Source organism: Peromyscus californicus, unplaced genomic scaffold (assembly GCF_007827085.1).
Source record: "Peromyscus californicus insignis strain IS unplaced genomic scaffold, ASM782708v3 Scaffold_3__1_contigs__length_106647218, whole genome shotgun sequence".
NCBI classification, from domain to species: domain Eukaryota; kingdom Metazoa; phylum Chordata; class Mammalia; order Rodentia; family Cricetidae; genus Peromyscus; species Peromyscus californicus.
The window spans coordinates 25,228,828-25,251,670 of NW_026294551.1; the positions used below are offsets into that span (position 1 = coordinate 25,228,828).

Below are 22,843 nucleotides of genomic sequence, written 5' to 3' on the forward strand. Positions count from 1 at the left end.
ATGAACAGGAAGTGTTTAATGCAAAAAAAAAAAGTAGTTCTTTAACCAGTGGTGCTGAATCTCGGGATTTTGCCCTTGGCTCTGCCCTGGTCGGTCTTTTCACCTCCTGGTTGGATAGTGATGTCTAAGGCATGCTGATGAGCTGGGTTGATGACACTGAACTTAGAGAGAGAGAGAGAGAGAGAGAGAGAGAGAGAGAGAGAGAGAGAGAGAGAGAGCAGACACATCAGATGGTAGAACAGATTCAAGTCATTTGCACCTGCCCTGTTGAGTTGAAATCCAGCAGGTGGGACTTGCCAGAACTGTATATAAAGTTCTGCATGTGGGTAAGGAATGCCACTGACCCAAGTCCAGGACTGAGATGACTTACCTACCCACAGCAGCTTTCTCACTTCATCTGACAATTAAAAAATATTTAATTTATAAAAATTATTTAAAAAAATATATAACATCTGTGTCTGTGTGTGGGTATATGCATGCGTGTCCTGGTTCCCACAGAGGCCAGAGGTGTCAGAACCCACTGATGTGGGTGCTGGGAATCCAGCTTAGGTCCTCTGCAAGAGCACTGTGTGCTCAAAACCGCAGAGCCATCTCTCCAGCCCCTTTCCACAATTATTGACCGTGTATCTGCTCCAAACCAGGCACTGAGCTGGGTGCTTTCCAGAGATGAAACTGGAAGAGTGCCGCCACGGGCCGCAGGAATATATCATAAGAACTCCGCTGCATGCCGGCGGTGGTGGCGCACGCCTTTAATCCCAGCACTCGGGAGGCAGAGTCAGGCAGATCTCTGTGAGTTCAAGGCCAGCCTGGGCTACCAAGTGAGTTCCAGGAAAGGTGCAAAGCTACACAGAGAAACCCTGTCTCGAAAAACCAAAGAAAAAAGAACTCCGCTGCTTATGGCAAAGTCACTACCTGAAGGGATCAAGGAATTCCTTCAGAGGAAGCCAAATTCCAAGGAGCATTTGGTGTTATTTGGCTTGTTATATATCAGCTGTCTTCTGTTATGAAAATCATGTGTGCCTTCATAGTTTTCCCAATTGATTTTTCCCTAAGAATTGCTAACAGTGTGGACTGATCACTCTTTTGACACATACATTCCAGGTATTTGGAGAACAGCCTCAGGAAAGGCTTCCCCTGGAATCAGATATCTCCCTTAGCCACTTTCAAGGACTAACAGAAATAACAGTCCAGACCACCACATGCTACTCTCCTGATTTAAGGAAAATTTCATAAGGAGACACCGCCTAGGTTAGGTGTAATAAGTAATATTAAGTAATAGCTTTGCACAATTTAGCTTGGACCCTCCTTTCTTACAGCCTTACTGACTTTATAGACCTCTAACTCCTTATGTAACCACTTCTAGAAATATTTAGATAATCTTCTGCGCTGACAGCTGTACACAGCCAGAACCCCACCAGTTCAAGCCTCCCTGTAATTATCACCATTGGCAGCATCTGGCCAGGTCCATCCCCAGACGGAGGAGAGTACCTTATCAGAGATACCTCTGCACGCTCTAAGAACAGACTACCTGTTTGAGAAGGCCTGGCAGATGTGCCAATTAAGCTTAACTTTCTCCTTTCCAAAGTCTTATCTCTAAGACTTAGAGGGTGCTTTAGACCCACCCTTAACAATTAACTCAGAACTAAAGGGTTCCAACTTGCAGATACATCTAGCTGTGATGGAAGTTGCCTGGCCTAGTTGCCTAGCGACGAAGCACATGCGCCAGAAACAGCTGGAGCAGAGATAGCTTGGAGAGATAAGGGTCAAAGGGATAAAAAGGCAGTTTTATTTTCAGAGAAGAGATATAGAACTTAGAGGTGTGAGGAGACAGAGAGGAAGAGAGGAGTGTAGAACTTGAGGGCGGAGAACTAAGAGGGATAAGGAGGATTTTGACCAGAGAGAACATGTGGATGAGATGGAAGATGAGGAAGATCCAGATGGGGAAGTACTAGCAGGGTAAGAACAAGATGAGAAGGACCTAGATGAAGCAGAATTAAGACGAGAGCATTAAGATAGAACCTAGAGGGAGCAGTAGATAAATGTAGAGAGAAATCAGGCAAGAACGGAGCTGTGTAGGTAGGATTTTATCCCAGAGAAATAAAGAAGACGGACAAAGAGCTTGGTGTACTTAGATTCATTTCCCGAAAATAATTCTCACCGTCCGTAGTTTTCTCTCTTGAGCCCCTGGCAAGTGTAATATTAAGGCTGGTCCTTCTAATATCATACAAGAGAAGACGTTGTTCTTGCCTGCTCTGAGCTAGTGGTGTAGAAAGTTCACAAGCCAGCAAAGAGGAGCCTCGGGTTTGGGAGGCAGAAGACCCAACCTGAGTGAGGAGACCGGAAGGGCTTCTTTTTGAGACCCAAGATGAAATTAACAGGGCAGTTAGCGTGTGCATGCAGGTAAATACTCGAGACTGAGTATTCTGTGGTGTTCTAAAGGGCCAGAGAGAGTAGCACTTGTAAGGACTTCGGAGAACTTCCGAATGATCTAAGCAGAAGCAAGGAGGGAAGGTAGTGATGGAAAGAGAGAGAGAGAGAGAGAGAGAGAGAGAGAGAGAGAGAGAGAGAGAGAGAGAGAGAGAGACACGCAAGAGTCATCTCCAGGGACCACTGACTGCTTTAGTCCTCATAGTAGCCACGAGGGAGACACTCGTAGCAGACCCATTTCTTTTCTTATTTTTGTTATTTCTTTTTAGACTGGTTATAGTGGTACTTTCCATTCAGGAGGATCACATGAGTCTACACAGGGAGTTCCAAGCCAGCCAGGAACTTAGAACTTTTGATACCCTGTTTAAAAAATTACATGTATTTATTTATTGGGTGTGTATACGTGAGTGCCACAGTGCGCGTGTGGGTCCTGGGGATGGAAGTCAGGTCTTCAGGCTTGGCAGCAAGTGTGCCTCCTTGCTGAGCCAGCTCACCAGCCCCGGCACACTCCTCTTGAGTGAGAAGATTGAGGCCCAGAGAGCCCAGGGACTCTTAGGTGATTGTGCAAGAGCTTTCTGCTGGGACAACAGAGAAGGGAAAAGACTCAGAGCTCACCGACTGTAGAGCTAAGTTTGGGGGTTAGCCTCAGGATGGTGGTTCCACTTAGGGTTTCATGTTATTTATCTATTATATATAGATTGTGCTTGTGTGGTATACACATGTGGCTGTGAGTGCACACATGTCTGTGGGTACACACGTGAGTGTGAGAGGTTGATATCATGTCTATTCCTTTCCACTTTTTAAAAAGATCTATATATTTTATTCTATGTGTATGTTTGCTTACATGTATGTGCACCATGTGCACACCTGGTGTTCAGGGAGGTCCGAAGAGGGTGTTGGATCCCCTGCAACTGGAGTTAGGATTCTGAACCACCATGTGGGTGCTAGGAACTGAACCCAGGTCCTCTGCAAAAGCAACAAGTGTTCATTAACTGCTAAAACATCTCTCCAACCTCCCTACCTTAATTTTGGAGGCACTGGAACTGGCCAGTGAGCCCCCAGGATTGGTCTGTCTCTGCCCCCTTTTGGATGGGTGTTGGGCGTCTGAACTCAGCTTCTCATGCTTGCAGCAGGCACTGTTCCCACTGAGCCAGCCTTGGCCTCCCTCCCACCCACACGTTAAGAAATTAACACAGCCGGGCGGTGGTGGCGCACGCCTTTAATCCCAGCACTCGGGAGGCAGAGGCAGGTGGATCTCTGTGAATTCTTGGCCAGCCTGGTCTACAGAGTGAGTTCCAGGACAGGCTCCAAAGCTACACAGAGAAACCCTGTCTCGAAAAACCAAAAAAAAAAAAAAAAAAAAAAAAGAAAAAGAAAAAGAAAAAAAGAAAGAAATTAACAGAGAGAGCGAAGACTTCGTTTACTTTTGTTGGGTTTTTGGTTTGTTTGTTTGTTTGTTTGTTTGTTTGTTTTGAGACAACTGTAGCCCAGGCTGGCCTTAAACTTGGGATCCTGTTCCCCCAGCCTTCCAAGTGCTAGGATGACACATTTGTGCTGCTGTGCTCGGCTCCTGATTTACATTTTCGGAAGATATGAGATCATATGTTTACGATAAACCCGCTGAAAACCTGAGGTGGTTTTGGCCGCAAGGTGAAGGGCTCTGTGGCAGGATCATTTGACAAAAGGTGATGGGCATGACTGTGCCCTCAGACATACACAGCCGCCTCTAGGCTTCTGTAAGACTCTGTGTGGCCTCCATGTTCTCACTGCTTCTGTGGAAGAGTTAGAGTCTGAGATTGCACATTATAGGAAAAGAGGTGCAAGCTGATGTTCCCATAGATTAGGGCTTGTGGGGAGGCCTGGGTACCTCTTAAGGAACTGGGTAAAAATTCTGTCTTTGAGGTCTAGCATTTCTGGTTTCCCTTGGGTTTGAAGCCTGGTGGATGGCTTTTGACTTTGTGAATTTTTTTTAATGTTATTTTTTGTTTGAGTGTGTGTGTGTGGGGGGGTCTTACTATGTAGCCCAGGCTGGCCTCAAACTTTCAACAATCCTCCTGCCTCAGGCTTCTAAGTGCTAGGATTACAGGAGTACGCCATTACACCTGGCTATAGCTTTTAATTTTGATCTGATTGGTGGCATAATTTCTTTCCAGCTGCTCAATTTCAGGGGGCTAGGCTGGGGCCAGAGGGGCTGAGAAGGGTCTCTCTGTGCCTGCAGTGACCTGGAGAAGTCAGTGGAGAAGATCCAGAGGGATGTGGCCCACAACCACCGGCTGGTGCCCGGTCCTGAGTTGGAAGAGAAGGCACTGGTGCTGAAGCAGCTTGGGGAGACGCTAACAGAGCTCAAGGGTGAGCCTGCCCTGGCAAGGGTGACCCTGAGGGGGTCCCCGCTGTGCTCCCCTGCAGCGTGCCGACTCCCGGGTGCTCCCTCCCAGCCAGCTGACTCCTCCTGCCCTCTCAGCCCATTTCCCAGGCCTGCAGAGTAAGATGCGGGTGGTGCTGCGTGTTGAGGTGGAAGCAGTGAAGTTCCTGAAGGAGGAGCCTCAGCGCCTCGATGGGCTTCTCAAGCGCTGCCGGGGGGTCACGGACACGCTGGCGCAGATCCGCAGGTCATTCTCTCCCTTGTCTTTAGTTTCCCATGGCTTTGCACACCGGGCCCAGACCCATAGGAACACCTGACCCCTTATCCTTACCCCGCGGAGGTCACTCTGTGCCAGCAAGATCTCTTCTTCAACTTTGACCTGTGACCCCTGCATGCAAATGCCTCGGCTCTCCCTCACACCCCATCTTAGGCTCTCCCCTCTCTCCTGTAAGATCACAGAGCCCCCCTCATGTCTGCAGGTTCCCCTCCAGAGGTTACCACTCTCACTCACTGTTCCTAACTCTCCCAACCCTAGGCAAGTGGATGAGGGTGTGTGGCCACCCCCCAATAATCTCCTGAGCCAGTCTCCCAAGAAGGTGGCAGCGGAAACAGACTTCAGCAAAGGCTTGGACTTCGAAATACCACCCCCGAGTCCTCCACTGAACCTCCACGAGCTGAGTGGGCCTGCTGAAGGAGCCCCTCTTACCCCAAAGAGCAGTAACCCCACCAAAGGCCTGGATGCTCCCGGGAAGAGAAGCGTGGACAAAGCTGTGTCTGTTGAGGTGATGGGCCAGGGCAGGGCACAAGCTAGGCTCACAGTTCTTGCTGCCACCTGGAATGGCAGGTACCGAAGGAACACATGGGCCCTTTAGGAGGAGGATCAGAGAAGTCTGATAGAAAGTATGCTATGCCGGGCGGTGGTGGCTCACGCCTTTAATCCCAGCACTCGGGAGGCAGAGCCAGGTGGATCTCTGTGAGTTCGAGGCCAGCCTGGGCTACCAAGTGAGTTCCAGGAAAGGCGCAAAGCTACACAGAGAAACCCTGTCTCAAAAAAAAAAAAAAAAGAAAAAAGAATGTATACTATAAAATGATAAATAAAGCAATATGGTGCTTGTATAAACACAGACTGGGTGGTCAATGAAACAGAATGGAACGTCCAGGAATAAACCTAATAATGTTATATTTAATGAAAGTGGTCTCTCTAAGCTACAGGGACAGTGTGTAGCACCCAGTAGGAGGGGCTAAATTCCGTGAAGTTCTCTTCTTAGTGCATGTGGCTGGGGAAGGGGCTGATTGCCAGAGCTCTAGGGTGTCACGGGCAGGAGTCCTGACCCCAGCTCTGCTTCCTCTCTCAAGGCTGCAGAAAGAGACTGGGAAGAGAAGCGGGCAGCCCTGACCCAGTACAGTGCCAAGGACATCAACCGGCTGCTGGAGGAGACACAGGCTGAACTGCTCAAGGCCATCCCTGACCTGGACTGTGCCAGCAAGGCCCACCCGGGACCCACCCCCAACCCAGACCACAAGCCCCCCAAGGCACCCCATGGTCAGAAGGCAGCCCCCCGGACAGAGCCCAGTGGGAGAAGAGGTTCAGGTATGGGGATTTAAGGTCCCATCCTCAGAGCGTGGCTTATAGGGGAGGCACTGGGAGCGAGCATCATGGTAGCTGGGCTGCTGGAGAAATGGGGTGCTAGCCTTTAGCCATCACGGGAGGGACCTGGACACAGAAGGACAGGGTAGGCTCCAGTCCATCAGTTTTCCCCCCACTATTTCTGGAAGGCTCGTGCAAGGGATACATCCAAGGAGAGTGATCCTTGCCCACCCTTCCTGAGAGAGAGACAGAGACAGACAGACAGAGAGAGACAGAGAGACAGAGGGAGACAGAGGAAAGAGGCAGTCTGCTCTGAGCAGTGCAGTGCTTACCAGTATGACAGGGCCCTGACCAGAATGTCATCCCAAGCCTGCAGGGTGGTGGGGAGGTAACATCTGATCAACAGGTACGGCCATCATTAGTTCATGCGTTCCTTCCGGCAACACTGACTGTGGAAGGTGCTTCAGAGAGCTCAGAACTTGTATTTTTATGTGTGTGGATGTTTTGCCTGTATGTATGTCTGTGCATCACGTGTGTGCCTGGTGCCTGAGGAGGCCCAAGAATGTTGAATCCCCTAGAACTGGAGTTACAGATGGCTGTGATCCGCCACAGGGGTGCTGGGAGTCAAACCTGGATCTGGGAGAGCAGCCAGTGCTTTTAATTACTGAGCCATCTCTCCAGCCCCAGAATTTTTTTTTTATTTAAAAGATTTTTAATTATCTTTGTGTGTGTGTGTGTGTGTGTGTGTGTGTGTGTGTGTGTGTGTGTGTGAATGAATGAAAGTGCATACATGTCAGGGGACCACTTGTGGGAATTAATTTTCTCCTTCTGATAGGGGATCAAATTCAGGTCATCGGGTTTGTGCAGCAGGCACCTTTAACCTCTGAGCCGTCTCTACAGGCTATGCTTAGCATGTAACGGTGGGACAGGCTGTGACATTTGTCCGGCACCTACTACATGATACCTTCTGGGGGTCAGTCCTGATGACTTTGCAGCAGCTGAAGAAGGCAGACAGTCTTTCCCTCCTTACAAAGAGGACAGACTCAAAGTGGTTACGTAATCTGTCCCAGGCCACATTTAATGTGTCCCTAGAACAAAGGGGCTTAAGTGTGGCTCCTGAGCTGGGCTGGAGCTGTGCAGTTCTAGAAGGGAAGAGAGTGCTTTCCAGTGGAGCCTGAGGAGCAAGCAGGCACTTCCCAGCTGTGAGTGCACCTTCCAGGGGGCAGAGTGGCAAATGCCAGGGAGGTGCCACTTGGCCAGAGCAGGGTTCACACTGGGCCTTAATGCAGAGCGAGGCTGAGAGGTGGCGGAAGGTGCTGGACTAGGAACTAGGACTATTTGGGTTGGTGGAAAGCCACGGGAGAATCAAAGGCGAGGGTGTTATAGTTTGAGTGACCTTTTAGTAGGTTGCCATGGAAACCAGGCTGGAGGAAGGGGGATGGTGAGTGGGACCAGGCTCTTCAGAGAAAGGCTGAAAGGCTGTAACTCTGAGTCTGGTGGGGCCGAGGAACAGCTGTGGCCATGAGACAGATCAGAGCAGCACAAAGTCCCAGGCTTGAATGTGGCCATGAACCTCAGGGGACGTTAGGATGCCCATGTTGGGTCAGCAGCTCAGGGCAGGGGGCCTGTCAGGTGCTGCAGTCTTCCTGGCTCCCAGACAGCACTGAGCAGCTGAGTGCTGTTGGAGAAAGTGGGGCTGAGTGAGCCGGTGGCAGGCATGGGCAAAGGGAAGAGAGGGGTCCTGCCTCCTCTTCCTCTTCCCTGAGATGTCCTCTTGGTCATTCTTGGAGGAACGAGTACTCGGGGACACTGTTGGGGTGGGCCCCTGACTCCAGATCCCCACTGCTTACAGATGAGCTCACGGTGCCCCGATACCGCACAGAGAAGCCCTCCAAGTCACCCCCGCCACCCCCTCCCCGCCGGAGTTTCCCTTCCTCCCACGGCCTGACCACGACTCGCACTGGAGAGGTGGTGGTCACCAGCAAGAAAGATTCGGCCTTCATTAAGGTACACTTCCAACTGGTGGGGTTCAGGGGTGCTTTAAGCTTGTGATGACCTCTGAGAGGATGGGAGTCAGCCGGTGCAACCCACCTTGACTTCTAGCTTGGAATTAGGGCTGTGTGTTGCTCTAATCCCGCAGCAGGCTCTGGCAGGGTCAGGGGTGGGTCTTCCTGGCAGGGAACCGGTGGAGCTATGGTTGGTGGGCCCGGGGTGGGGGGTGAGTCCCTGATGGAGGGAGGGAAGGACTTAGGCTTGATAAGACCCCCGGGCTTCACAGAAGGCCGAGTCTGAGGAGCTGGAGGTCCAGAAGCCCCAGGTGAAGCTACGCCGGGCTGTGTCTGAGGTGGCCCGCCCTGCCTCCACACCACCCATCATGGCCTCTGCCATCAAGGATGAAGATGATGAGGAGCGCATCATCGCTGAGCTGGAGGTGGGTCAGGCATGACTGAACAAGGCCTCAGCCAGGCCAAGTTCCCTGCCAAGCCTTCCTCAGGGCTGGGCAGCAGGCCCTGGGCAGGCAGGAGAGTGCTAGCCCTAGGACCCATTCTTCTAAGCTTCCATTTCTTCTCCACTGTGAAATGGAAGGAGAGTCTAAAGTTCCTCCTGGTAGGTTTGAGTTTTCATTATAATCTATCTCTCAGCTCCTCCAAGGACCCAAAGACCCACTATAGCCTGAAAGCCCCAGACCTGCGTATTCCGAGCTTACTGAGACTCTACCCAAGCAATCTTGAGGACAGATCATGCTCCAAAACCCTCGTGCCTCAGTATTCTGGGACCAGAATCTTGGAGACCCTCATGCTAAAGGGCCTAGCATTATTACAAGACACAGCTTGTAGGGAGCAGAGACTCGAGAGACTGCCCAGTGGGTCAGTGACCATGGTGAGGTGCCAAGGGTGAGACTGGGGCCCATGCCATCCTGGGCCACTCTCCACAGGTGCCTAGGTACTCAGCCAGCACCTGGGTCCTCACCGGAGCCCCGTCCTCCAAACCTGCCCCTGCCTTCTGCTCCCCAGGTGTTTGAAAGAAGTTCAGTATCTTCCCTTCCCCCTACGCCCCGTCGCCAGCCGATCCCCACCTTGCTGTCCCCCCAGGACCTGGGGTCCCCTGGGGGCTCAGCTCTGGGCTTCCCATGGAAGGTAACAGGCCTCCCGGGCCTCCCTGCACCTCTCACGGCTCTCTCTGCCTGTTCCTCCACAGCTTCCTTTTCCGCCCCCCTCACGCTAAGCCGCTAACACGCCATCCGCGCCAGCCCCTCTGCCACTGCCCCAGCTTCACGCACATGCCAAGGGCAGCGCACAACTGCACAACTTGTCCCTTCCTGAGGCTTCCTGGGGGGGGGGGTGGTCTTCCTTGGAGACTGAAGCTTGAGTGTCTGGTGTGACCCTTAAGTTCACTTCCAGACCTGATTCTATCTGGCTCTTGGATGTTTTGTTCCCATGTACAGCCTGAGTTTAGGCTGGGTCCAAAGCCTGTGAGTTGTCTTGGGCCAAGATTGGAATTTGGATCTTGTTCGGGAAATGACTTAGAGTCCAGCTCGATCCGACCTTGTCCTGAGACCTTGCCTGGTCCCTCCCTTATGCCCTGCTCTGCTGCTCTTGCCAGGAAGGGGCCCTGCTTCTCTCACTGAAATCTGTGCCTTGCACTGGGGTGCTCAGGACAGAGCAGGGGGATGGCTTCCCTAAGCCTCTCCCTGCCCCATGGCCATTCCTGCCGCCTTGGTCAGGGAGCTTGGAATGAGAGAAACCCGTGGTCTTCCTTGGCTGCCGGGTTTCTCTTTCAGCATTGAGAAGTTCTTCCTTCTCCTAACCCCAGCCTTTGCTGCTCTTCTGCTGTATTTACTTCCTCTTGGGATGGTTGGGGGTGGGCCTGCTGTCTGCAGTCCAGGGGACTGTGCTTGAGGAGTGGGGTGGGGAAAGGTCTGGGGGAGCTCTCCCTCTGCCCAGCCAGGTTTGGGGTAAGAGGACCTCTGTCCTCAACTTCCCATGCACACACACACCCCTCCCCTTCCTTGTGTGGTTTTTCCCAGCCCACAGTGGGGTCCGTGATGGCAGCCACCAGCACTGTGGCCTGGCTTGAGGCCTGGTGGCCTTTGGTTTCCTGGCAGGGGTGCAGACAGGCATTGGAAGGTGGACAGCGGTGTCTGCAGTCCACCCCAGCCGTCCTCAGGGGCTGAGCAGTGTGAGAGGGGCACTTCCTGACTGGTTTTGTCCTCAGCACCCAGCTCTGCCCCTTTGTGGTTCTGGGGCTCAGTCATGAGGGGACCCAGCAGGCAAGCCCCCTTCCCTGGCTGCCTCTCTGCATCCTGAGGCCCTGTCAGGCAGAGGAGCCTGGCGAGCTGGGGGGCCCTCTCTGCCTTCCCTGTGTGCACCCTACTTCCAGGTAAGCAGTGGCGGGGCTGGGTGGGTTGCCTTGGGTGGTGTAGGAGGGGTCTCCCCCCAGTTTGTTTAGTGCAAAGAGCGCTGGACTTGAACCTAGGCTATCTGGGTCCAGATCCGGGCTCTGCCACTAGCTAGCCGAGGGTTGGACGAGATATGAGTCATAATGCTCCTGACCTGTGAATCGGGGGCAAGGAGAGTGACGGTCATTTCATGGGTTGCAGAAAGCCTTGAAGATAAGCCATAGTATCTGACATGGGCTGATACTTACAGTTAGAGCAGAATTCACTCAGGTCACAGGGTCCCTGAGGCCTCTGAGTCTAGCCCAGAGCCATAGCCAAGGTGCTCACACAGAAACAGGTGCCCAACTGCAGCATTGGCCGGTGTGTGAGACCCAGGAGCTGGCCATGGCCAAACTCCTCCCCTTTATAGCTGAGTTCACCGAGCAAGGCCTCACAGGTGTGAGTCCAGAGCCCAGGATGAGGAAGATGGCCCCTCCTTGAGGTAGAAGCCAGCATCTACTCTCTGCAGAAGATCTCGATTATTTGGCTCAATTCAGCCAGTAGCTTATGTTTGCTCAAATGATGCCAGGCACTTAATAGAGTGTCCTCCTGGACTCATTTACTTTGCTGCGCACCCCATGTTACTGTCTCATTGTGCATGGGATGAAGCCTGAGATTTACTCCCAAGTTTACCTGGGTGATGGGAAAGGAACGCACCCCCATACTTCTGCAGCTGGCGGTGAGACAAGGAAGCAGGAGACCGTAGGTTGTGCGGATGGAAAGACACCAGCACTCTAGGCTCAGCTTTGCCTCCAGTTTATTGGGTGACATCATCAGGACGTTCCCTGACTCAGTTTCCCCATCTGGGAGAGGAAGGAAGTGGGCTCATCCCAGCTCAGGATTCAGTCTGCAGGGATCACAGTCCTTCTCGTTTTCTGTCCCCCAGGCTGCCTCAGGTCCCAGGGTCCTCTGTATCCCTCAGATCATCTTGACAGAATGCACTTCCAGCTCTCCCTCTCTGTCAGAGACCAGCTTAGAGGAACTGGGTCCCAGGACAGTCCCCACACCGAGACCCCGGACCCTGGCTGGCAGTGGAAGGGCTTGGAATGACCCACAGGCCTTGCCAGGACTAGCTGCTGAAGTACTCTGGCCCAGGAGCAGCTCTCTATCCAGAAATAAGACAGCAGTTCTACAGAACCCACACAATGCAGAAGCCGGAGTTCTCTGTCCTTGGGGACCATCCCCAGATGAAACTCAGAAGCCTTTTACTGCTGAGACCCACTCAGAGGAGACCCCTCAAAGATCTGAATGTGACCCTCAAGCTTGTAACAGAGCTCAGCAGGCCATCAGCTCAGGCAGCACAGTACAGGATGCTACCCTGCTGCGTATGGACAGCCTGGAGGAGACGCTCCAGGAGCTAGAAGCCACCCTGAGCGAGATGCGCGCCAACACTTTGAAGTGTCCGAGCAGCCCCCAACCCCCACCCCCACGCCCCCAGGTGGCTGCCTCCCTCTTCTCCCCTGCTGCCTTCCTTCTCCAGTCTCTGGGCCTGCAGAGTGGAGAGAGTGGGGCCACCGGAGCTCTGCCCACCTCCCTCATTCCCACTGTCTTTGTTTCAGCCTCCCACCCTCCGAGAGCCTGTTTCCAGGCCAGGGCCTATGGGCAGAGCCAGGGGCGGCCGGGAAGCCGGCCCACCCAGGACTCAGCTCTGCTGCTTGGGCGTGAACCAGGTGGGCTCTGTCCCTGCCTGCTCTCTGTAAGCCAGAGAATAAAGCTTTCTCCTCTTCTCCACCCCTTTCTCCCCCTCCTGTCTCTGAGTCTTTCTGTCAGCTGTTCCACGCTCGCGCCTCTGGGTCCCCAGAGTCTCTCTGGGAAGGGCTGTTGCATGACTGGGATGGCCAGGGGGCCAGATGTGCCCCTCTCTGGGGAGGATATTTCACCTTTTGCCTTCCGCTCTGGGGGTGGTGTGGGCCTGGGGATGTTCTCTTCTTAGAGACCCCAATTCCAGCTCTGTCTCCTGGACCAGGATGGTGTCCTTGGCTGGGCGTTGAGTGGCACTGGGGCCTTCTGTGTAAAAGTAGCTTCCTAGGAGGGTACCAGCTGCCCCTGGGCCACTCAGGAAAGTCACAAATGAGCTCTCACTCAGGACAAGGCCTCGCCTGATCATCTCCTGCAGGGAGGCCTTGAACCTGGGCTCAGAGGGACTTGAGTCTTGGATGCTTGTGTGGACTCAGGGAAGGGATCTCCAGGCCTCCAAGGGCCTCCCTGCGGAGGTCCTAACCCCAGAGACTCCACCCAGCCTTAGAGTTCCACCAGAACTGTCCCACCCCAGCCCTGTTTCTCTTTCCACAGAGTGGTGGTGGCAGTGTGCCACCCATGAAGGTGGTGACTCCGGGAGCGTCTCGGCTGAAGGCGGCGACCCAGGGCCCAGCAGGCAGCCCGGACAAAGGCAAACACAGCAAGCAGAGGTCGGAGTACGTGAGGATCCAGGCCCAGCAGCAGGTGAGGGTGCGATACGGGACACCCAGGCCCCTGGAGGGTCGTACGCCAAGCCTCCGCTGTGTGCCACTGTTCCAGTGATGCTTTCAGTTACTGTGGGTCCCTCCCCCATGATGCCCGACCTCCATCTTGTTCCTCCTGCAGCCCCAGTGCTTTGGATCTGGTTTAGACAGGAGTCCCTGAATTCCCAGCCAATTTCCTGCTCAAGGACAGAGGAGCCTCGCTCCCTGCCTGTGCATTCACCTCCCTCCTCAGTGGCTGGGTCCCTTCTAATGCCAGCCTGTCCCACAGCCGTCTTACCCTCCTGCCCGCCTTTGCTTTGGCATGGCCACCACCTGCTCTGCCCTTTCATTCTGTCTCAGCTCAGGAAGAAGCTGCTTTGGCACCTGCTTTTTAGTCACAGGTTGGTGGGCTCAGCTGACCTTTGTAAGGCCGATGAGGTGTGGTAGGAATCCTGCAACAATCCCTTTGGGTTCCCTTCGAAGGTTTGGAGTTGACAGACTTTACTCATGGTCCTTGTGACCCTGGAGCCTGCTTGTGTGGTCTGCCTGGTCAAAGAGTAGAGGAGGGCCCTGGATGTAGCTGTTGAGAGCCCTTCAGTGTGCGCTTGCTCAGTTCAGAACCTCTCCTGAGTAGCTCCTATGTGCCAGGCCCATTTGAGGTCCCAGGTAGGCCTTGCTCTGTCCAGATGGAGACCCTAAGCTCAGAAGTGGAAGGTTAGGGATGGCCGCCGAGGCTGGCTATGCAGTTCAGCTTATAGCAGGAGAGAAACTTCCCAACCTGCACAGCAATGGCATTAGAGCCAAGACTGACCTAGCTGTCTTAAAACCCTTCCCACCACAGGCCCCAGATAACCCTGGCACACAACCTTGTCTACTTGCTGGCTCCTGGGAAGACAAGCAGTCAGCCCTCCCCCAGCCTTTCTTGACCAGCCCCCACTTTCTCGTGAGCCCCAGGCCCCCCTGTGAGACCCATCTTCTCAGTTCTTTTCTGCTACTACAGTGGGCACCTCTTGTCTTGTCTGTGGTAGTAGAGTCCCCCTCATTCATGCCCGGAAAAACAGCTGGTGGCCGTGGATGTTTTCTTGTGCCAGGCGCATGCAGTGTCTGTTTTCATAGCCGTCTGAGGTAGGACCTTACCTCAGTTGGAGAGGTGAAGAGCCAGACTGGATGAAAATCCACGCCATTTGACAGGCCTCCGCCATGTACACGCCTGCTCCGGGCCAGTCAGTAGCCCCCACTACAGTTCCACATCGCCACCCCCACCCTGTGTTCTAGCTCTCCTGAAGCCCCGTCCTGCTACCTGTTGTCCTGTGGGTCAGCTTTGGACATCCTGGGCCTCACCCTCCTTCCTACCTCTCCCCAGGGTGTGGCCAGGCCTCCAAGGGCCATGCAGGCAGGCTCTTTGCTCTCTCCCCCTACCTCTGGGTCATGTGGCTGTCTAGACATTCCCCATATCTATGCCTGGCTTAGTACTCCCCTACCCCCAGCTTTCCCATCAGCCCTCCCTGGTTCCTTTATGAACCTCAAAAGCTTGTTTGAAGGTTTGAGCTGGAGAGTGCATCTCCTTGTATGCCCTTGGCCCAAGGATAGTCTTCTCTGGAGGAAAAGGGAAAGGTTGTCCTCTTGGACCAACCATGCAGCTCTGGGAGAGGTGCATATGGAGCTATGAGGAAGGAGGGGTACCTACCTAGCCAGACAGACCAGCCAAATCAACCCTGACAATCAGTGAGGGGACAGATGTCACAGCCAGGCCACTGTCACATACCTGCCTCCTTTCTCTTCCTACTTTGCCCTGCCACTGTGGTGGGCTCCTCACCTCCACTCCTCCTCTGTCTGGACATAACAGCCCTTCCAACCTGTGGCTTCTACAGCTGTAGTCCCCTCAGAACCACCACCCAGCCCCCAAACCCCACAGCTGCTGGGGGCCACTGGTCCCTCTCTGCCCCTCCCCACCCAAGGACGGGCCTCTTTCCCACCCTGCTGCCCTTGGCCAGGCCGTTCCTGCCCCTCTGCTGTACCAGGGTCTGCCCTTTCAAAACACATTCTCTTTCTGACAAAGCTGTACATGTTTCTTAGGAGATTTGTTAAATAAGGAAAACAGTAAAGTAGCAGATATGGGGAGGTTGGGCTCAGCGGAGGATTGCCTGCCTGCTAGGGATGAGGCCCCAGGTTTGATCCCCCAGGACTGTCGGGAAAAAAAAAAAATGGAAAACCAAACCAGGCGGTGTCACCACCTAAATTCATGGTCTTCTAAGGTCATCTGTGACTACTGTCACCTCTCATCGATTTTCTAAGACCTGTGAGGACTTTCTAAAGTGCAGATTTGATGGTAGCTCACATACATAGCAGTTTTAAATCTGTGCCCTCAAACCCCAGACTGAATCCCTTCACTGCTGCCTTGGGCCCTTCACCGGCTGCTCAGGCCACACGCTGGTCCTCCCTTAGGCTCTGCTCCGGCGTGCACACATGCTCTGGCCACCTCAGTGAGTGACAAGGTCTCACTCAGTTTCCTAGGCAGACCTCGACCTGTGGATTCTGCCTCAGCATCCTGAGTAGGTCAGATGACAGACCTGCGGCACTAAGCCTACCCTCGGAGCTCTTGTACCTGATGAGATGAAGAGAATTGGAAGTGGTGGGGACCAGGGACGCAGGTGCAGAAAGGAAATTCCAAGAGGGCTGGGCATGGCAGTGGACATGACAGAGGCGCCGCTGTGCGTCGGACCTAAGGTGGATGGGGTAGGAACTGCATTCCCAGAGCTGAGGAATCCGGGGCTTGGTGAATGGACACCTCTTTTAGGCCAGCTACTTACTCTGTCTCTTAATGACTCACGCGAGGGAACCACCAGAGTACTGAGGGAACAGAGAGACCAGGGACTAGTACTAACTGCAGCTGTGAGCACCCTAGGGGGAGAGAGTCGGGGTAACAGCACAGAGTCCGGTTCCTGGTAGTCCTTGGGTAGCACCAGAATGGCCTGGCTAAGGCAGCCAGCGAGGTGTGCGGCTCCAGCCTGAACCAGCCCCATAGGGGACTCGGGGTCAGAGCATGGAGGGACAGGTGTCCTGCAGTAGCCTGAGTATCTGGTGCAGTGTGGTCTAGCAGGGGAAGGGTGCTGCCATGGCCTCTGTGTCCAGAAGTGTCCTGCTTCTCCCAGAGGAAAGCTGAATCTCTCTGAGGCAGGCCTCTGTCTCGTCACAGAGGTGGGGAAGTTCTGCTACTTTTAACAAAATCAAGACCCATGGGGTGGAGGGAGGGCCTGGAGAGATGGCTCAGTGGTTAAGAGCAGTCGCTACTCTCACTGAGGACCCAGGTTCAATTCCCAGTGCCCACACAGTGGTGCACAACCATCCGTAGCTCCAATCACAGAGGATCTGGTGCCCCATGGGTACATCTATGGGCATCAGGCGTAGATGTGGTGCACAAACATACATACATGCAGGCAAAACACACATACACATAAAATAATAATAATAAATCTTTAAAAAAATAAAACTCACAGAGGACCGTTGGCAGGTGACATGGATGTACAGAAACCCTCGGAGACTAGGGAACTCTGAGCGGCATAGAGTCGCTTCATGGATCATGGGTGGAGCAACAACCATTGTATCCCTAGGTGGAAGCAGGCTCGTAAGAACTCCCCAAAACATGCATCCCCATAAACGTGTGAATGCAGCCGGGTGTGGTGGCACACGCCTTTAATCCCAGCACTTAGGAGGCAGAGGCAAGCGGATCTCTTGAGTTCGAGACCAGCCTGGTCTACAGAGCCCCTGCCTCCTGATGCTGGGATTAAAGGTGCATGTTACCACCACCAGGCTTCATTTTTTATTAATGTGCATGGTTGTGAGTCAGAGTCAGTTTGTACACACCTGTGCACCATGTGTGTGCAGGAACCCATAGATGCCAGAAAAAGGTGTTAGAACCCCTCAATCTAGAGTTACAGGTGGCTGTGAGCTGCCGTGTGGGTGCTGGGCGCTGCACCCAGGTCCTCTGCAAGAGGAGTCAGTGCTCTTAACCACTGACCTGCCTCTCCAGCCTCTGAGCTAACTTTAAGGGGACACTAAGGCAGAAGTGGGGGGGGGCAGAACTGAACCCAAGGCAATTGGCAGAGAGGACTTAGGTGCCTGATTGGAGTTTGTTCTGAGGCCCGGGTACTGGAGCCAGGAGGGCTGGGTCACACCTGGCCCATGGCAATGGACAAAGATTGCCGTGGGATAGGACCCTGACTGATGATGAGGGCCACGGTAGAGGACACACTACTGAATCCACAGCTTGCTTTGACTCTCCTGGAAGGGAAGCCTTGGCTACCAGCTGAAGCTTGGTAAAGCCTATATAAACCGCTGGCGGGCCACTCGCACACCTGCCAAAGAGGAGGACGTAGTTACCAGCCATGGGGCAGCCTCCCGGTGTCCTGAAGGCTGCGGTAGGCAGGGCTCGCTTGAGGTGGTAGTGTTCCACTCCAGAGTACTCGAGAGAGCCTTCTGGCGGCAGGGTGGCCCCATAGGTCCTTAGGAAGAGACAGGCCTAGCGTTGACCTCAGGCCCCTCAGGCAGGTCACTGGAGTGTGCCACACTCTTCACTTTTTCTTCATAGTGACTTTCGTTGGTTGCTTTGGTTTGTTGATACAGGGTCTCGCTGTACAGCCCAGACTCTCGCCTTAGTCTCTTTTGTTGTTTTTTGTTTTGTTTTTGAGACGGGGTTTCTTTGTGTAGCCTTGGCTGTCCTGGAACTTACTCTGTAAACCAGGGCGGCCTCGAACTCAGAGAGATCTGCCTGCCTCTGCCTCCTGAGTGCTGGGATTAAAGGCGTGCGCTGCTGCTGCTGCTACTACCACCCAGCTATTTTTTTTTTTTTTTTTTTTTTTTTGGTTTTTCGAGACAGGGTTTCTCTGTGTAGCTTTGCACCTTTCCTAGATCTCGCGCTGTAGACCAGGCTGGCCTCGAACTCACAAAGATCCGCCTGGCTCTGCCTCCCGAGTGCTGGGATTAAAGGCGTGCGCCACCACCGCCCGGCTATTTTTTTTTTTTTTTTTTTTTTTTAATCACGGCCTTTCAGTTACCACACTGGTAGCTAAACTCCAGGTGAGTCATTGGATTTAGTTACAGGGTTTGAGCAGTCCGGTCTGTGTCACCCTCACCCAGTGTCACCCTCACCTGCTTAAAATGCACACTCCCACCCCAAAGTAGAGATGGTTCCGGAAAGGGTACCAGGAACCTGCATTTGTGATACAAGCCATGGATTGTCCGTTGGAGGTGATGCAGGTGGTTCTTAAACCATACTTTGGAGACCATGACTCCAAAGGACCAGCCTGGGGGCCAATATAGAAGTAAGGAGGGTGTGTGTGTGTGTGTGTGTGTGTGTGTGTGTGTGTGTGTGTGTGTGTGCACAGGGACTTCTGACTGGGAGAGCTAGCCTGGGAGCATAGCCTGGTCTCCAGCTACTGTTAGGAGCACTCAGAGCTGGGGGACATGACCAGGGAGGCTACAATGGGGATTCTGGGCTGGGAGGGATGCTAGTGGATGCCTTCTCTGAGTTTCCAGGTGGGGCTAGCTCACACCAGGGGCCTTCTGGTGAGCACTGGCCTCCCACCGAGGCCAGAAGCTGGACCTTTCCTGCTGGGCTGAGCTACTGACCCCCATCTGCCAGCTTCAGATGCACCCCTGTTGCTGCTAACTTTTTACCTCTTCTCCTCCCACCTTGCCCGCTCTCCCACCCCTTGTCCCCTCTGCCTGTCCTGGGCTGGGTCTCTTCTCCCTTCTGTCTTTCCTCTCAGTAACCATGGACTGAAACCACCCCCACTCTGGTTTCCAGGCCTTTGATCAGCCCCATGCTTCCCCTCACCTTCTTTCTGCCCCCCTCCCTGCCCCCCAGACACTTCCCCACCCTGCCCTCGCAGTTGAGAGGGCTACTCTCTCCAGATGCCCCCTCTGGTTTCTCGCTTTTGCAGTTAATTTTCTCTCGGACTCATGGAAATTTTCCATTTTCCCACACTTCAGCCAGGAGCCAGCATGGAGGCTGGCTTTCCTCTCTCTGACCCCTGACCCTGTTTTTGTTCCAGGCCACTAAACCATCTAAAGAGATGAGCGGGTCGAATGAGACCTCGAGCCCAGTCTCAGAAAAGCCCTCTGGTTCCAGAACCTCCATCCCTGTATTGACTTCCTTTGGGGCAAGGAATTCTTCCATCTCCTTCTAGAAGCCCCTCATGCCACCACCCCAGCCTGCCCTCCCTCACTCCGCATCATTCTCCACTTCCTCTCATGCCCACTCCGCCCTCCCCACTCTCACACCTGAAGGGTTTTGGGGCCATGGCCCTCGGCTCTCTCATCTCCTCTTGGTGTTTTTGGTTTTTCAAGTGATTCTCTCTTAATTATCTTTTCTTCCCTCCTTTTTTTTAAGAGCAAAAGAGAAAACTAAAAACCAAACACACCAACTTCCCTGACTTCCCGTTCCCTAATGGCTCCTGCTCCGCCTACTTCCTGTCATCTTCTCTCCCTCTGCTCTTTCTCCCTCTTCCCCCCAAATCCATCCAAAGTTCCCACCCCCCCTAACTTCCCAAGAACACTTGGAACAAACTCTGAGCCACGGAGACTTGCAGCGGAGAGAGACCCCCCTCCCGTTACTGGGTTCCTTCCTGGAGGAACAAATGGACATGGACTGACCCAGCATCAGGCTGGACAATGGACACGGGAGACCCTGGCCTTGGAGACACCCCACTGCCTGTCCAGCCTTCGAAGAGACAGAACTCTGCTGCTGGCCTGCCGTTTCCTCTCGAACCAGGGTGGGCCTGTAAGCAGGCCTGCTGGATGGGATCCCCAGTGAAGAGGCCAAGGCTGCGTGTGTGTTGTGGGGGGAGGGGGACACGAGGTGCCAGGGGATGAGCCGGCTCACTGTTGCTCAGTGTCTGGCTGGTGCTAGCAAAGGACAGAAGGAGGCCCCCTGTTCTGGAGGGGTGCTCCTGTGGACAGCCTGCCCCTGGGGCTCTGCCTTGGGAGAGGGCAGCCCTGAGCAGGGCACTTGGTACTTTTAGTTTCCTAATTTAGCACTTTAAATGCCATTAACTTATTTTACGGGGGTGGGGTGGGCAAGATGGAAGGGCCTAGAAACATGTTTGGAGGGTGGGAAGGGCCTGGTTGTGAGGGACATTGGGAGAAGGGGGTGGGTGCAGTAAAGACTCTGACCCTTCTCAGAGGCAACTTGACCTTCAACCAGCCTTTATGATTTGAGGGTTTTCAGGGAAGGGGTGAGATGTGATTTGTCTGTGAGGATCTGGTGACCACCGTGAGGTGTTTGAGGATCCCCAAGGCAGGACCACCAGCTAGTACTCCAGTCTGTGGATACCTTGCAGGAGTCCTGAACAGGGCAGACTGGCTTTTGAGCAGGCCCTGGAGGCAATGGGAGAGGCTGGCTTGATCCTGGCCTGGTCCCCAGCAGGCACAGAGGGGCCAGAGCAAGAAAGAGGTTGATAGGGGAGGGCTGGAAGGCTGACGGGGCTCCATCTGGAGCACAAAGTAGAGGAAGCACAGAGATGCGGGCTTGGGACTCGTCCCCCAGTAAGCACAGAGAGGAACCATTGAAGGGACAGAACCCCAAGGCCCCGGAGCCTGGCTGGGGAGGCCAGTGGCAGCTGTTGAGTTTGGGGAGGGAGGGAAAACTGGGTTGTGTTTCTTTTCTTTTTTTTTTTTTTTAATTTCTGTTTTGTTGGTTCATCCTTGTTTTCTAGCTTTGGGTCATTTTTTGTACCAAGGCAAGCAAGCCTTTTTGAAAAATAACAAAAGAAGAAGAAGAAAAAAAAAATCCCTCCCAGAAAAAAAAGAAAAAAAAAACACAAAAAATTTAAAAAAAACAAAAAAAGAAAAAAGAAAACAAACAAAAAACCCTGGAAAATAGGGGAGAAAAAAAAAGGACCTCACAATGATGCAATTACTTTTAATTGCAAGCAACTCTTTACATTTAAGTGAAGTGTCTTAACATTTTATATTGTTTTAAAAATATATTTACATATTATATATATATAATATACGTAATATAAATATATATAAATATTTAAAAAAGAAAAAAAAAAAAGAAAACCACAGCACACTCTCCCTGGCTGCTGTCTGGCAGGGGAGGGGGCTGGGGGACAGGCGTGTGACCTGGCTTCTGTAGTCCGGTGAAGCAGTTTGATTTGGCTGTACAGAGACCCCTGGCTTGGGAGGGGAGGGGGAGGGGCCCCTCCACTCCATCTCTCTTTGCTTGCTACTCTTTGCTTGCCCCCACACCCCCTCAGCCCTGTGACTTGAGTGTGTGCCCCTCTGTCATTGTCCTGAGTTGAGTATCCTTTGTGGAGGGAGAGAGGGAGGGGGAGCCAGGAGAAGTGACCATCCATATGGGGGTTGCCCACATGCTCAAGCAGGGCCTGTGGGATTTACAGAGCTCTTCACTTTGGTTCCTGCGCTTGTGTGTGCTGGAGGGCATTGGTATGGGATTGTGTGCAGCCTATGTGTGTGTGCACATTGGCACAAGCCTACACAACTTAAGTGTGTGCACATGCATGGAGTGTGTGTACATAGGCAGAACTTATATTGTACGTGTGACATTCTATACATGTATGTGAACATAACCTGCCTGGGCATCAGCATGATCGTGTGAAAGGAACCGTGAGAGTAAGAACATGTGTAATGTGCGTGCAGACATGCCTGGCTGTTCATGTGAGCACCATATATGGATGGATAGAGGTAACATGAGCTGTGGGTATGGCTGTGTACAGATGCAGGCAGGCGTGTGAGAGGGCCTCTGTGTGTGTCAGTGTGCGTGTGCATGTGTGTGTGTTCCATCATCCCTGCACCACTCACCCGGCTCCCCTCCTGAGGCCTCCCTCCCCGCACCTTCTCAAAGCCCACAGCACGTCAATGCCCCCTCTCAGCTGCATGCGCCTCGCCGCCGCTCTGTCCATCAGTGTGTGCTTGCCAAGAGAAACTGCCACATTGGGGGACCCTGTACCCGGTCCCCTCACCCCTGCCCGCTGTGCTGTGTTACTCGCATGGGGGGTTCTCTCTGGCCCCTTCCACAATATACTGTTTCCCCAGGGGCCTCAGGGCCAAGGCTTTAGTGGGTCCCAAGTGGGGCCCCCCAAGGCCAGCCTGGTTCCACACCCACTCATCCACCCCGTAGGGCCTGTGTTGGTGTAGCAGTGATGGCTTCTGTGGATATCCTGTGACCTCTGTCGGTGTAACTTGACAATTTCTAAATGGAAAGGGTTGCTGTGTTTTCTGTCTCTTTTTTAATGTCTTTTTTTCTTCCCTACCTCTCTGCTTTCTTCTCTTCCCTTCTGGTTTTTTCTAGCCGAGTGTTGGGGCTTTAATAAAACTTGTTCCTTTTTTCTCTCCTGGATCTTCTTCCTCTGGGCTTCTGCCTCGTTATTTCTCTTCTTCACCTTCAGGGGCCTGGAAGGAACTGGGGTGACTAACACAGGGGTGGGGACTCTCTGACGCCAGCATGCCTCACATCGGCGGGCATGGCAGGGAGAAAGGACAGACAGGATGGGAGCCAGAGGGCTGGCACTACCCAGGGCTCATGACTGTTGATGCCGCTGGGATATGGAAGAAAGACCCCA

General features: G+C 53.3%; 1 protein-coding gene across 20 annotated transcripts in view; it reads left to right on the forward strand.

Moving 5' to 3' along the window:
- Positions 1 to 22,620, forward strand: part of Srcin1 (SRC kinase signaling inhibitor 1) — a 70,793-nt gene extending 48,173 nt beyond the window's left edge. For 11 of the 20 annotated variants that reach the window (XM_052757650.1, XM_052757648.1, XM_052757657.1 and 8 more), the window contains 8 exons: positions 4,646 to 4,776; positions 4,889 to 5,036; positions 5,325 to 5,571; positions 6,146 to 6,380; positions 8,230 to 8,384; positions 8,656 to 8,808; positions 9,392 to 9,514; positions 11,702 to 13,090. In XM_052757650.1, the coding sequence (XP_052613610.1) occupies positions 4,646 to 4,776; positions 4,889 to 5,036; positions 5,325 to 5,571; positions 6,146 to 6,380; positions 8,230 to 8,384; positions 8,656 to 8,808; positions 9,392 to 9,514; positions 11,702 to 12,748 (2,239 nt within the window). In that variant the 3' untranslated portion in view covers positions 12,749 to 13,090. The other 9 variants (XM_052757659.1, XM_052757661.1, XM_052757662.1 and 6 more) reach the window with 7 other exon arrangements.
- Positions 22,621 to 22,843: the final 223 nt, after the last annotated feature.